The sequence below is a fragment of the Cyclopterus lumpus genome, chromosome 10, assembly GCF_009769545.1.
Source record: "Cyclopterus lumpus isolate fCycLum1 chromosome 10, fCycLum1.pri, whole genome shotgun sequence".
In the NCBI taxonomy this organism is placed as follows: Eukaryota; Metazoa; Chordata; class Actinopteri; order Perciformes; family Cyclopteridae; genus Cyclopterus; species Cyclopterus lumpus.
In genome coordinates this window covers 15,623,760-15,637,307 of record NC_046975.1, presented here as the reverse complement: position 1 = coordinate 15,637,307, position 13,548 = coordinate 15,623,760, and the positions used below count along the sequence as shown (strand labels likewise).

Genomic DNA, 13,548 nt, shown 5'->3' with positions numbered 1-13,548 from the left:
TCGTCACGCCCCACTTTGATATGCAATATGCAGCAACATCTCTGCCATCACACATGTGGTGTTGCCCATCATCGCCATCTGCTGGTTAGTTTTGTGTTTGTTCCGTTCACACTTTACTGTATGTGATGTTTAATGTGCGCAAACAACATGTTTAAGCCTCTGAGATGAATGTTGTTTCCATCTGTCTTTATGCTAAGCTAAGTTTAATGCCTCTCATCTAACTGAGAGGCATGAGTTCAAGTTGTTGAACTAAGGAGCTATTAACCGTACATCGTTTTTTTGTTACTTGTATAATTGTTCCTACAATCCTAACTTTCCGTCTCTCTCTTCTCTCCGTCCTTATCTTCATTTTGCCCGTCAGGAGCTCAGTGCAGTAAATGTTTGTGTTTCATCTTGTAGAATGGAGGAAACAGCAGCGACATATCAGACCTTTGCAACCAATAGTTGTTCTGCTCCCTGTTGAAAGGTCACTCCTGTTACATAACACAGGTCTGATGACAAATCACCTGCTCTGTGCGATCTTCTCAGATCAGCCAGCAGTTTATTCCCCCATTATTATTATTATTGTTTATTTTTATATTTTGATGGCAGATGATCCAATGTAAACTTTCCTCAGATGATTAATGATTGTATCTGTCTGTCAGATTTTAGTACATAAAGGTCTTGCACGAGAATGAATCAGAATGAAAAGAAAAGGGTCAGAGAAACTGAAGAAGAGATTATTTTAATTTTGACCCAGAGGGGAGGCTGGAGAGCAGATGGCCTCTTTCAGCTCATTAGATGTATTTCTATCCACCTCTTTAATGCACATTTTCAATTTGCACAACAAAAAAAACTATGTGTAAATGACCAAAATCAACATAACCTTTTGAAATATTCCCAAACATATTCAATGCTTGGCTGAGGTGGAAAACATTTTGTATCTATAAAAGCGAAATGCGAGTGCGAGTGATATATGGACACAGATTTGTTGATGAAGAACATGAAGCGTGTTACTTAATCAACTATTGAAGCTTCGGCTCTGATTAAGAGTAAAATAGTGCTGAAGGATGACGTATCTTTTTAGGAAAACCTGGAAGTGAGCATCACACTGGTTCCCTTGACAAATAGCCGGTAGGATTTTCTCTTAGGTTTTGGATTATTGCTGAAAATAAACTCTGTGGCAAACACCAGTTTAAGATATTTTGTTTAATAAGATATTCTTCACAAATGAACACCACTTTAATATTTTTTTAAGCCTGAAAGCAAAGAAGTAAAATGCTAACGTAAGCTCTAGACGAACTACATCATTTGAAGTGTCTTTGAGTATTATGAAAAGCGCTATATAAATTAAATGCATTATTATTATTATTATTATCACGGTTGCATGAGCTGAAGGCTGACGCGTGTTTTTTTTAAGCCTCTTGTCAGCTTCACATTTCACATTTTTCACATTCATATTTTAGAATAATACGTAATAATATCTTAAGCTTGTATTTACAACTAACCTGGTTTCAGATATCTAACCAAAAACCCATTTAAAAACATTGACTTTGAGAAAAGAGAAGTGCAAAAAATGTACACTCATTTCTTGGTTGGAGGACTCATTCTTGCAGATCAACACAGATCAACCAATTAATACATGAATCAACAAAAGGTCATATTTTAATCAGGTTTTCTACATTGCTTTTTTCTGTGTGAGTTTGAAGTGGTGCTCTTTCAATTACATTACTTTGAATCTTATTGCACCCTCTTCTTTTGCATTATCATAATAGTTTTCTCACTGGAGAACTGGCGCCACCTCCTGCTTATTTTCATGAACCGACTCATAATAATCAAATCACAGTGGTGGATGAAAATAAGCATTCATTCACTGATTAACTCGAGATTTGTATAAAATTTGCGCTACATTTATTTTTTACGAAACAATTTTATTAAATGTAATATTCTTTAGTAATAAATGCTTGTTCTAGTGTCTTTTTTGTTTCTGTAAGTTTAGCAATGATCATTAACAGTAATTGGCTAAAGGTATAAAAGAAAATGACAAAAGCAATCTTTCTTAGAAGGGTGAAAGAAAAAGCCGTGACTCCTGATTCTCAGGGAGCTCCAGTACCGTACCCGCAAGCTGTCGGTACGCGTTGTTCTTTTTGTTTTCGTCAATTATAAAGACTTCTATACTTTTTGCAGTTTAACGAAGCAATGTGCTTTGAAATTTTTGCGGGGGTTCATCCTCTCGTGAATTCTAGGTCCAAACTATTATATTGATATTTCATCTTTGAATTTAGATTAGAAAATGATTGAAATTACACAGGTAAACATAATGACTTGAGTCTGTGCATCTACTCCGTTTTATTAATTTCAGTGGTCATCAAGGGTCACTGACTGAGAAACAGTGTATATGGTCCGGCCGTAGCTAAAGTTATGGACACTGAGGACACATTTACAGTTTGGCTTCTAGAAACAATGAGTTTTTTTTTTTTTTTTTGCCTTTCACAAATATATCGATTAGTTTGTCACTTTTAACATTAGCTGCATTCCTAGAACAATGTTGTTCATTTATTCAATGTTCCATGTCGTCTTCATGGATCATCAACTGGTGAGGATAATGACTTCTTGCCTGGAAAACACTGCTTTAGCCTCAGTTTTTGAACATGATATCATGAAGCCATCAAGTGCACGTTGAAGACGGAAAGAATAAAGAAGAAGAAAAATTCAGCCAGTGTTGTTTTCAAACTCATTAAGTGAACAGATGAAGGCGACAGTTTTCATTTCAGCCAGCAAATGAAACTAAACACCCATTGATCCAAAGATTTGAATGAATTTTGACAGTCGATCTGGAGCCATTATCATTGTTAACTCCCTACCGAAACAGAAAGTGTGACATGTGCAGCAACAGTTGGCTAACTAAAGAGGAGAGACTAATGTATCCTGGCTATATGACTTAGTTGTGATTCTTCTGTCTCCTCAGCCTGACCGAACCTATGACCTGAAGATTGGCCAGCCCACGGTGTCTTACTTCCTCAAGCAAGCAGCGGGCATTGCTAAAGGGGCCGGCAAGACAGGTGAGATGCGCTGGTGCACTGAAGCGTCTGCTCTCACTCCAATCTTCCCCCGCTGAGTCCATCCTGTAACGGACACACGTCTCTCCCTGGGCTCTTGAGCTTTGCTGTGATTGATGTTGTATTCATGACATGCGGGCAAACTGCAGCAGAGGAAGGAAGTAGTGATGGTGGTAAGAAAAGAGAATGATGGATTGAAGCCTTTTATGGCCAAAGATATGAAGCTTTCTTCAGCGATTGAGTCCTAACATCACTTCTACACCGTCACCAACACACACACACACACACACACACACACACATTCTCTCCTATTTTGTACGTTTATTGAATGTTTATATCTGTATGTATAATCTTAAATCTTTGTTTTTGTTTGTGTAGGCCATGAGACGGCAGGGATGGTGTCGGTGCGGGCGGTGTATGAGATTGCCCAGGTGAAAGCTCTGGACGAGTGCTTCAAAATGAGGAACCTCTCCCTTGAGAACGTCGTCAAAAGCATCATCGGCTCGGCGCGTTCGCTTGGCATTAAGATTGTCAACGAGTAAGTCCTGATACTCGGTGTGCTTTTTATCATTTCACAGTATTCGAGAGGCTGGTCCTGTCCTGGACTTGTTAGTCGATCCAAGTAGATTTTGTGTTATTATTCTGTATTCTTCTAAAGTCCTTTTTAAATGAACAAGGACACACAGGAACAAAAAGATTCACACATCATTTTGCAGAGTGACAAAGAAGAAGAATCAGCAGACAGTATTATGTAGATGCTGCTATGCCTCCTAACCGCCACTAGAGGTCAGACAAGATAACAGTTAAGGACCTCAGCGGCCACAATAACATGAACACCTATCATTCAGTATATATAGTATAGTATTTAACAGCGTTGTGAAATTAACCACTATTTGTGTTGATTCGTCAAAGTTCAACTGAAAAGCATCGGTGCATGTAATGCATGATATCCTGTTTAGTATAAAACTGTTAAGTATGTTGGCTGTAAAATACACACGATATATAGGACACATTATATAGTGGGTACAATCAGTATACAGTATGTTTTTTTGGACTGAATGCTATAAACTTCACAAAGATTGCACATCTTGCTTTTGTGAACTCCCTCTACCAACTTACTTTGTATCTATTTTTTCTTCACTTAATGATATTGTACATTTCCCAGAATCCTTTTCTCCCCCTTACTTTAAACTCAACATGTCTTGAGGCTGCAGTGCATTATGATTTATTGAATGTGGAGGAATTGGTATCTGCCTGTTTAACAATGGATTTCTCCCTGGAAATGTGTTGAACACTGCTGCGCTGTGGTGAGTCCAGAAAGAAGCTCTTTGATTCTTAAGGACAAACAAGTTAATGTTACAGATATCTGAAGGATTTAAAGATTCAAGAAGAAGAAATGTACGCTATTAAATATCAGCTTCTCCATTGGAAATATCTTGATGTGGTGTTGTTAATCTATGTTTGTCACTTTTTATTAACTACAAAATGACTTAACATTTTGGCAGTAGGTTAGATTTTCCTGGAGCAGTAAGTCAGAGTTTGGGGTAGCTGAATATAATTTCTCCTTCTATTTTTCTCCCCATCTTTCTCTCCTTTCCTCTCCTTCTCTTCAGTCTCTCATCTGATGAGTACAAACTTTTCTTGGAGCAGAGAGAGGAGAAGTTGAAAGCTGATGTAGCTTCCGCTGCAGCCGCTGCAGCTGAAGCTTTGTCGGGCAAAAAGAAATGAAGACTGCAACACTTTTTAATATGTTCCCTCCATTCCTATTTGTATTGCCTCTATATGGGAACTACCTTCACACACAAACACTGTTAATGTTGTGCGTGTCAGTTAATAAACAGGTAGATGTTGTGTAATTTCTTGTTTTCTGTGTCCTTATTCACATCTGATATTTAGATATTTCTTTACAGCTAATTGTTTGGTGTCAGTATTTTAGAATTATTTAAAATCTCTAACATCGGCTATATTTTGTCAACAAAAGCGTCCTCTCAAGTTTAGAAAATATTTAGCACCCTAAGCGTTTCATTTTATCACAGCCAAGCAAATGAAACTATAATTTCTCAGTCTTGGAAGTATTTGTATGTTTAGTCTCTTTGATGTTATTATCTATTATTAACACTTCTCGAAGAGGTTTGGTTTCTTGGCTGTGCAGATGGTTCCTTGTACATTTCAGTCACACACCTCATCAATCTGTGATCTGAAGTGTTCGTCACATTCATTATTGCAGAAATATGGACTTCAAGTAAGGCAATAGACCATATTGTCCAGAGATAATTTCAAGCCAAGTAATTGAAATTATGTCTTAAGTTATGAAACACTGAACCTTTTGATATACACATATAAAGGTTATATTTAATGCATCATAATTTAACTAGTGCTCATTTTTCACGAGTCACTGATTTACATAAAAAAAATAAACATTGATGAAACAGAAAAATGATTGACTGATTGAAAGTAGACATTAGTTGCAGCCCTAAATAAAAACATGAATTGCTTGGAACATTAGACTATTGTATTTGTTTTCCTGCATTTGCAATGTCATGTTTTATAATGATTTACCAGAAACTATTAGGTTTACATTTTTCAAATCGTTCTTAAAACCATACTCGCATGGCTGTATGTTCGTTGAAAGTCGTATTGCTCGCTGCGATTGTTCGGTCTATAAACCAACTGTAAAGTAATTTCTTCCTCATTCTGTGCCAACTTTGAAAGTTCAGCTGAATCTGGGAATCTTCCAACATGGAAGTCTGTGACTCAGGAGGTAGACGATGTCCTCTGTTCACCGTTTCCCAGCTTTTGTCCTGTTGAAGTTTCCTTGGGAACAGTCAAACCTTGGTATGAGCTTTATAATAAAAGCAAAAAGTCCATATATGTATTGCTGTTCCTCCTCGACGGCTCTGAAAGGAAACACTGTCTGAGGAAATAAAGAGGGAATGGGTGTGGTCAAGGCCATCGACTGGAAGACCAATCGCAGTGAGCGTGTGCATGTTGTTTTAAGTCTGACTTTTAAAACAAGGGGACTTGTCCTTTATATTCTAATGATCTCAACCATATTACCCAGCTCTACATGCACTACCTTTTATGTTAACCTTGAATAGTGTCATTTATTACAACTGTTGTAATATTTGGTTCAGGGAACATTAAGTATGAAACTGACCCTTCCCTTTTCATAACATTTTTCTAACATGGCCTCTTACACATCACACACACTCTACGCTGATCTCTGGTGCAATACTTGACTTTGCCAGAAGATAGCATCCGTCAGCTGAGCAGCTCTTCTTCCTTCCACAATAGACACTGCAGCAGCAGTGATGGAACAAAATGTTCTCTTGCAGAAAACCACTATAATGTTTAGAGCTTTGCCTCCATGCATTTATTGAATTCTGTATTATGTCATGTGTTACATGTGAGGAAATATGGCAGACAAATCCATTACGTGAATCTTCTATTTTGTATCACAGTGTACAGGAAATGGGTTGTCCATTTATTTTGATTATATTCACCTCTCCATCCTGTGGCAACAGAGTATCAGTTGGTCCCACATCCCTCTTTACTGTACCTCTAATTTTAGCCTCCTCTTGCTCCTTCTTTGTCTCCCCTCTCTCCAGCCCTCCCCTCCCCGATTCTTCTGAATGGAGGTTGAGAATAGATGGGAGACCGTTTCAGTCAGAGCTTGAGCAGGAATGCCTATATATGGAGTCTTACACCACGCTGAGCGCTGATAGAGTCGCAGGTACATAGAGTGAATGTGGGCTACTGTGATTTGTAAAGAGGGCTGACGACGGGGGGTTCATATGCCTATACCATTATGCGTGTGTGTGTGTGCGCATCATCATAAGTGGGAGGCCACTGTGCCTGTGCGCACGCAAAAACCTCGATGCCAAGAGTGTGCGTCAGTCTGAGTCAGATAGTGTCTCATTCTGTCTCGTCATGTGTGTGCGTCAGTGCTGTTGCTGAGCGAAACTCGCTCCAGGGGAAGAAATGGAGGAGAGTGTATGGGAGGGAGGAAAAGAAGCAGGGATGTTGGGATGATGATGATGATGATGATGATGATGATGATGATGATGAGGCTGACGGAGGAACAAGGGGCTTGACTATGACGACACAAATGCATCAGCCGCATTAAGTGCACTTTTATTATAAATGCATTTGTATGACAATCAAATACACTTATAAGCAACACAATAGAACACTGATCCACAATGTCCATTCTGCAGTAAGTAAGATGTTTAGAATATATTCCATCTTATGCAATAAAAATCTCTTTCTTGTATTTACAGACCAATAACTGTTTCATACAAATGTACAAATGTGTACAACCTTTCGGAAAAGAACATATGCCTATATCCACAGACATAATGCATATGCAATAACATTGTTTTCAAATATCACACATCAATATAGTAATTTTACTTATTTAATTATGTATATTAACTTAGCCTTTAATAGCTAGAACGTAGGAATCAATCCTTTACTTGACCGTAGACAACTCTACGTGAGCATGTCGACACCATGGGAATAGTACCATTCTCAACCCGTGTCGCTTAGTAACTGAATAGAAATAGCACCCCATCCCTATTTTCATTTTTTAAAACAAAACTTTTGTATTCTAACCCCTCTCAAAAAAGAAGAATCGCTCATTCACATAGTCAATTGTGCCTCGCTACACCGCACTCCAGTGGAGCAACGATGTAAATGTCCATGTTGAATGGACATGATAAAGAGTTCAAAGTTCAGCAGGTCAGGGCCGTTTCAGGCACACAGGAGCCGCTATAAGCTGCCAGCATTGCAAATATTGATGCTGCAACAATATCCGACTGCCCTCAGGCCAGCAGGGACCTGAAGAGCCCACATTCAGAGTCTAATGTACAGTACAGCGTAGCAGTGGATTTGTGGCATGATCAGAGCTTCCAGACTTCCAGACAATTTTTTGTTTGGTGTTGCATCTCTTGAAGCAATGGACACCTTCAACATCTTTGAGTTCTTCACATGCAGGATCTCTTCACATGTTTTCCTTTTTGTTTGCACATCACATTGATACACAAAATTTAAGATGGAGAGATAAATATGAAATGTTAAAGGTTCAAAGCCGCAAACTCAAAGCTCAAAATATCTGGTTTAAAGTTGATTACTATTTATGAGTTTTGATGTCGCCTCTTAGGCTGTGAAGAGAGTGCTATCAAATCAGAGCTGTATTGGCTCTGAAGATTGGATAGAAGAGCTCTTATGAGAACCTATTTTGATGTACTGATAGTGGACATCCTAAGAATGTAAACAATTTGTAAACATTTGACTTCCAATACATTTAAGGTTTGGGTTTGCGTTGCTGCTTGTCAGGCATAAGTGCTATAATTCACCTCTCTATTGAAGAGCAAGACATTTGTTTTTTGTTCACAACTAATTTTTCACTACGAGTGAATACAAATGCGCATCTGGAAGTTAAACAGCGCTTACAAGTTCAGAGAAGTTTCTCTGTTTGATCATATCTGAAGCTTGTGTTACAGAGAAGCTGAGAGACACCACATGGACTCAAAACCCAGTCAGTTATGAGTCCATGCGCTTGAATCATCATGTAAATGTTGCACCAGTTTTGTAATAGTATACAGATTAATGACTGAACAAAAATATAAAACCAATCTTTGTTCTCAGGAGACATGTAGGAGTTAAAGTCCTTAAGTTGTATATACATTATGTATATTTATACACTTAATAATTTTTTACTTTTCAGTAAAAGGGGCTCCACAAAATATGACAATATGCCATACTTAATGAAGTAAGTCACAGACTTATTTTAGAACGGAGGAACACTTCCACTCCCATCTGGAAGACAAAAAAAGGGAAAGATAGAAAGAGGACGTTAGTGGTGTACAGAATTGTCCAGAAACAGGTTTTTGCATCATTTAACAAGACTAAGATGAACAAAAGGAGACGGAGAAAGATTCTTACCTTTATGGAAGCACTGTGATGATGGATGACATTGGAGTTGATACAACTCAGGTTGTTGCCCTAAGCCAGGGGCGATCGAGGCACCTGCCCCAAACATGGGTTCGAGGACAGCCAGTTCCTCCAGGAGGGACTGATTGCAAGATACAGCAGGCATGGGCGAGCCGATGGGCGTGGAGGTGGCGGGGCTGGGGGAGGCAGTGAGGATGAGGGGAGGGGAAGCTGGGATGGAGGAGCAAGAGGACACAGGAGATGATGACACCACCTCGATCTCCATTGCTTCCTCTGCTGGCCCCTCCCCTTCCCCCAATGCCCCGGCCTCAGCAGCCGCAGTCGCCCCGCACCCAGCCATGCAGTTACATTGCGCCGATTGGACGCTACAGAAGTGGCCCACTCCCTCAGACTGGGAGGGTTGGTGCCAGCACACTGGGGTTTGAGAAGAAATTGGGCTGCAGGGATTGGGCATAGGGGAGGTGGAAGGGGAGGGAGGGGGGAGGCTGGGGGACTGAGGAGGAAGGAAGTTGTCTTGGAGAAGGTTTTCTAGGATGTTCTCTTCAAACAGAGAGTCATCATCATCGAGGAACATGGGAATGTCCAGACCTCTCCATGTTTTAATGGGATAAAACTCCCTAAGCATGTGGACTGAATCAACATCAGCAGTTTCTATGGTGGGAGACAGGAAGGGGGAGGAGGAGGGTGACATAGAGGGAGGAGAGAGTTTGGACAATAGTGGATCCAGGTAAAATCCCTCTGCAAGTGAGCTGATGTGCTGAGCTAAGAGGGAGATTTCTGCTCTTTCCTTCTCCCTCTCTCTCTCCAGGGAGAAGAAGGAGAGGCAGGGCTGTTTACCGGGTGATGCCTCAGGTGTGAGGAGGCCTTCAGGCGGACACTGGAGGGGCCCCAGTGGTACATCTACATACAGCGGACCCCGAACCTCGGGCAGGGTCATCACTGTGCAGTCGCCGTCTCCGGGGCTGTCGGGTGTGGGGGGCAGTTTCTCATAAAGGGCACCACTGCCGTGCTCGCCAGAAAAGAGGAAGTCAGTGGATGGAGTAGCTAGCTTGAGGGCGAGCTTGGTGTTCGGGGGAGAGGGGCTGGAGCCGGTAGTTGGTGGGGCTGAGGAGGAAGCTGAAGGGGCCATTGAGGTGGTGGAGGTGGCTGTTGTAGCAGAGGGAGGTGGAGTGGTAGTGCCAGAGGGGTCGAAGCTAAAGAGGGGCTCGCCGAATGGGAAGCTAGCCCCAACAACATGGGGAGTGTAGGGTGGCGTGCACACAAACTCTTTGGTCTGCTGATCTTGCGAGGTGGGGATAGGGGGGAGAGGCAGGAGAGGCAGGGGGAGAGATGGCAGTGGACGGTTGAGCTGGAAGGATGGCGGTAGGAGAATGTTCTGGGTTAAAAAGTCTAAGTCTGCCACTGTTTCAACAGTGACTGGAGTGGGGGAGGAGGCAGCTGAGGGGCGTTCAGCAGGATGCTGCTGAAAGAAGCTGTCTTCCTCCAGAGAGGAGATACTGGAACGAGGGTCACCCTCCAGCTGCATGGCCTCAGCAGCAGAGCTCCCAGGTTCATCAGAGGAGCCAACAGTGCTGAAGTCAAAGGACTGGGCTGACAGGCCGCTGCTGCCTGGGGTGAAGACCTGATCTGGACTGGACAGGGTGTCTGGAGACTGGAGGCTCAGACCCTCCTGCTGAGAGGCACCACCACTCAGAACCAGGGTCAGCTGGGTCTGCTCAGAGCTGAGTTGCCGACGTACTGACCAGGCCTCAGACTCACTGAGAGAGAAGCAGAAGAAACGGAGGAAGCAGTGAGTACGGTTTGCGTTTTTGTCCAGTTTTCATCAGGGTTTTTGTCTCCTAATGTGAGTCATGTGTTGTTTTTTTAAAAAAGGCGATAAATACCTGATAATGTAGTTGTTGCTGCTGATGGGGATTTCTCCAGGTTGCAGCTGAAGCACCATGTAGAGCCAAATCCATGACTGGTCTTGAGTTTGCACACGCACCACCATTTCAGCTCTGCCCTCTCCTCCTTCTTTCACTGTTGAACAACAGTCACAGCACAAGTTGGCACCGGTTTGTAATCCTATTAATCATCATAGTGTTCTTCACTGCGTGGATGTGCCAGTGGGCACAATGTGTGTGTAATTGTGTGGGCAGGGATGGTTGTAACTGGTAGGTATGTGTGAAGAGTACACTTACATAGGCTGCGGTGCTGAGCGGAGGCATGTGACAGATCCTGTGGGTGGAGGAGGCTGTACCAGGAGCAAGAGCGTAAAGCTGTCACATCAAAGCCGAGATAGGCGCTCACACTGTAGAAGAGAGTGGGTGGTGATGTGTTAGAGGACACCTTTTTTACCCATTAAGTTATCTCATAAACAGATTAATATACCAGTAAATATTAAAGCAACAGGTGGAGGTGAGGATCTGTTATTTGTGTGAGCTCACCTGTCCTGTGCAGTCTGCAGCCTCATGTCCCGGCCATGCTGGGAGTGGAAGGATGCCAGAAACAAGTTGGTCTCAGCTAGGGGAGGGGTGGAGGTTAACTCCCTCTCTTCCCCGGGGCCGGAGCGAGACGGGTGGGGCTCCAGAGGGGAGCAGAAACACACCCAGACTGGGTTGGATGTCCAGTAGGACCCAGGGGAGGCGGCGAGGGGAGAGAGGCAGCGAGCTCGGATCAGAACCAGCTTGTTCCCAGCACTCTGCCTCCGCACGGATTTGGAGGTGTTGAAATGACAGCGGAAGAGACGGTCTGTGCAAGAGAAGATGAGAGGAGGTTTATTAATAAATATATTCAGCAATCAGTCCGCATTAGGTGGGGGAAAAAAATATTTAAAACTTGTGGAGTTAATGTTTGTCTTACCCATCTCAAGTGACGTGGAGGTTGACAGGTTGTTCCTCATAATAAAGTGGTCTGAGGCGTCGATGATATCATACACGCTGTCTCCCTGTGCCACAAGATCCACCTGGGAAAGAAATTACAAACAGAAACGTTATTCATGAAGCCCAAGGTAGACCTTGAATATTGATGCTAAACTACCAATGAATCGGTTCCGTGTAGACTCACCATGGAGTGTCCGAGGTGGTCGGAGACGCTGTCTGACAGGTACAGCAGCTTCCCTTCCCCAGTCAGCAGCATCAGAAACCCCGGCAGCGTCTGCATCATCTCCGACAGTTCTTGGAAAGACAGAACGCTTGCGCTCTCATCAAGACTAGTTCCCGCATCTAGAGAGGGGAAATAAATGTGTGGAAAGACACAGAGCAGAAATGTGTTAATAAACCTGAGCATATGAAGAATGAACACAACATATCGGATCCCCGCAATAAGAAAACAGTGGCCGCAGTGTGTTTCAGCACCCTGGACAGCGGCGCGGCTCTATTTATGTCGCTAAAGCATTTCAGCACCACGGACAGCGACACGCTGCTATTAAAACGCATTCATGAGCTTCTACATCAATATTATGCGATTAAATAATGACCTACTTCTCTAGATGTTATCTGAAAATTAGGCTTACATCAAGTCAATTGCCTGCAGTGCCACTAAAACACTTGTTGAGTTCACCAGATTGCAGGCTTTCTATGCAGAACAATCATCAACAGGTCGTTTTATTCAGAGTAAATTCATTCTTACCTTGAGTGAAGAAGACGGATTTCCTGATGTCCATGCAGGCAAGCGACATGATGTGCAGGTATGAGAGCCGCGCTTTATCTGCATCGGATATGGGCAACAAGTCCTTCAGGTTCCGGATCTCGGCGTTGATCTGGTCCCGTCGAGCCTTGGATGCTCCTTTGGTTGAGCGGTACATTGTGGACGGTTGTTGCGTGGAACTATCGAAATTCCTCCAGATGTGAGTTGGAGAGTTGAGAGCAGAGGGTTGGTTAACGCGGTGCCTCCGCTGGAGTCGGGGTGTCCTGTCTCCGAGGTGATTTAAGAGACAGGTCGTAACAGTGGAAAAGCTCGTGAGGTGTTATTGGAGCTTCATCTCAGTTTGTTCTCCAGAGAAAGGTATTACAACCTTCTCCTGTCCCGTCTCAGTCTGCTTTAGCTCCGCCACAGCGTCCAGCTCGGATGCTGGCCGGCTGCTGGATGTCTGTCCCTCCTCTCGGAGTGCAGGTGAATCGGCGGTAGCCGTCTCTCGCACTGAAGTCCGGAACCCGTAAATCTGGTTGAGGGACTCTGCTCGCGGGTCACTTATATAGCTTGGGACTCCGCAGGAGTAAGGGGGCTCCCAACGCACTGACACCGACGTAAACCGGAGGGAGGGGGTGGAGAAGAAGGGGGGCCGAGGGGGATAGATATGTCTCATATCAGTATAAGCTATGGTGAAACTCTCCCCCTCCCTCTCCCGTGCCCTCTCCTCTCGGTGAATCTTCCTCGACGTCAGCTCTCCCGTCTACTCGGTGATGACGTCGGGCTGAAATCGGGAGCTCCGGCGACGCAAAAAGCCCGATTTGGACAAAACCGAGTAAGGGGCGGAGCAACCGTAAAACGTAAACGGAGTCACCGGACTCCGGTGTATTGGGGAAGAGAAGGGGGGGGGATGGAAAGACGGTGTTGCATACGAACGAGGTCTCTG

General features: G+C 43.2%; 2 protein-coding genes across 2 annotated transcripts in view; one reads left to right on the top strand and one right to left on the bottom strand.

Annotated features, from left to right (window-relative positions):
• mrpl11 (mitochondrial ribosomal protein L11) overlaps positions 1–4,887 on the top strand; it is a 41,993-nt gene extending 37,106 nt beyond the window's left edge. The window contains exons 4-6 of the mRNA XM_034544339.1: positions 2,948–3,041; positions 3,417–3,576; positions 4,652–4,887. Of these exons, the coding sequence (XP_034400230.1) occupies positions 2,948–3,041; positions 3,417–3,576; positions 4,652–4,766 (369 nt within the window). The 3' untranslated portion in view covers positions 4,767–4,887. The remainder of the gene's footprint in view (positions 1–2,947; positions 3,042–3,416; positions 3,577–4,651) is intronic.
• Positions 4,888–7,149: 2,262 nt separating this feature from the next.
• Positions 7,150–13,140, bottom strand: npas4a (neuronal PAS domain protein 4a). Its single transcript, XM_034543934.1, has 8 exons — positions 12,603–13,140; positions 12,039–12,196; positions 11,835–11,937; positions 11,420–11,723; positions 11,174–11,283; positions 10,877–11,012; positions 8,985–10,750; positions 7,150–8,858 (listed from the first exon to the last, which is right to left on the bottom strand). Exons 1-8 carry the CDS (start codon positions 12,775–12,777, stop codon positions 8,830–8,832), a joined length of 2,781 nt encoding a protein of 926 aa, XP_034399825.1. The 5' UTR covers positions 12,778–13,140; the 3' UTR covers positions 7,150–8,829.
• Positions 13,141–13,548: the final 408 nt, after the last annotated feature.

Coding starts and splice junctions, on each gene's coding strand:
- npas4a (XM_034543934.1), bottom strand. CDS start 12,777: ATGTACCGCTCAACCAAAGGAGCATCCAAGGCTCGACGGGACCAGATC. Junction 10,751..10,876: donor AGCAACAACTACATTATCAG/GTATTTATCGCC, acceptor CTTCTCTCTCAG/TGAGTCTGAGGCCTGGTCAG. Junction 8,859..8,984: donor ATCACAGTGCTTCCATAAAG/GTAAGAATCTTT, acceptor TTTGTCTTCCAG/ATGGGAGTGGAAGTGTTCCT.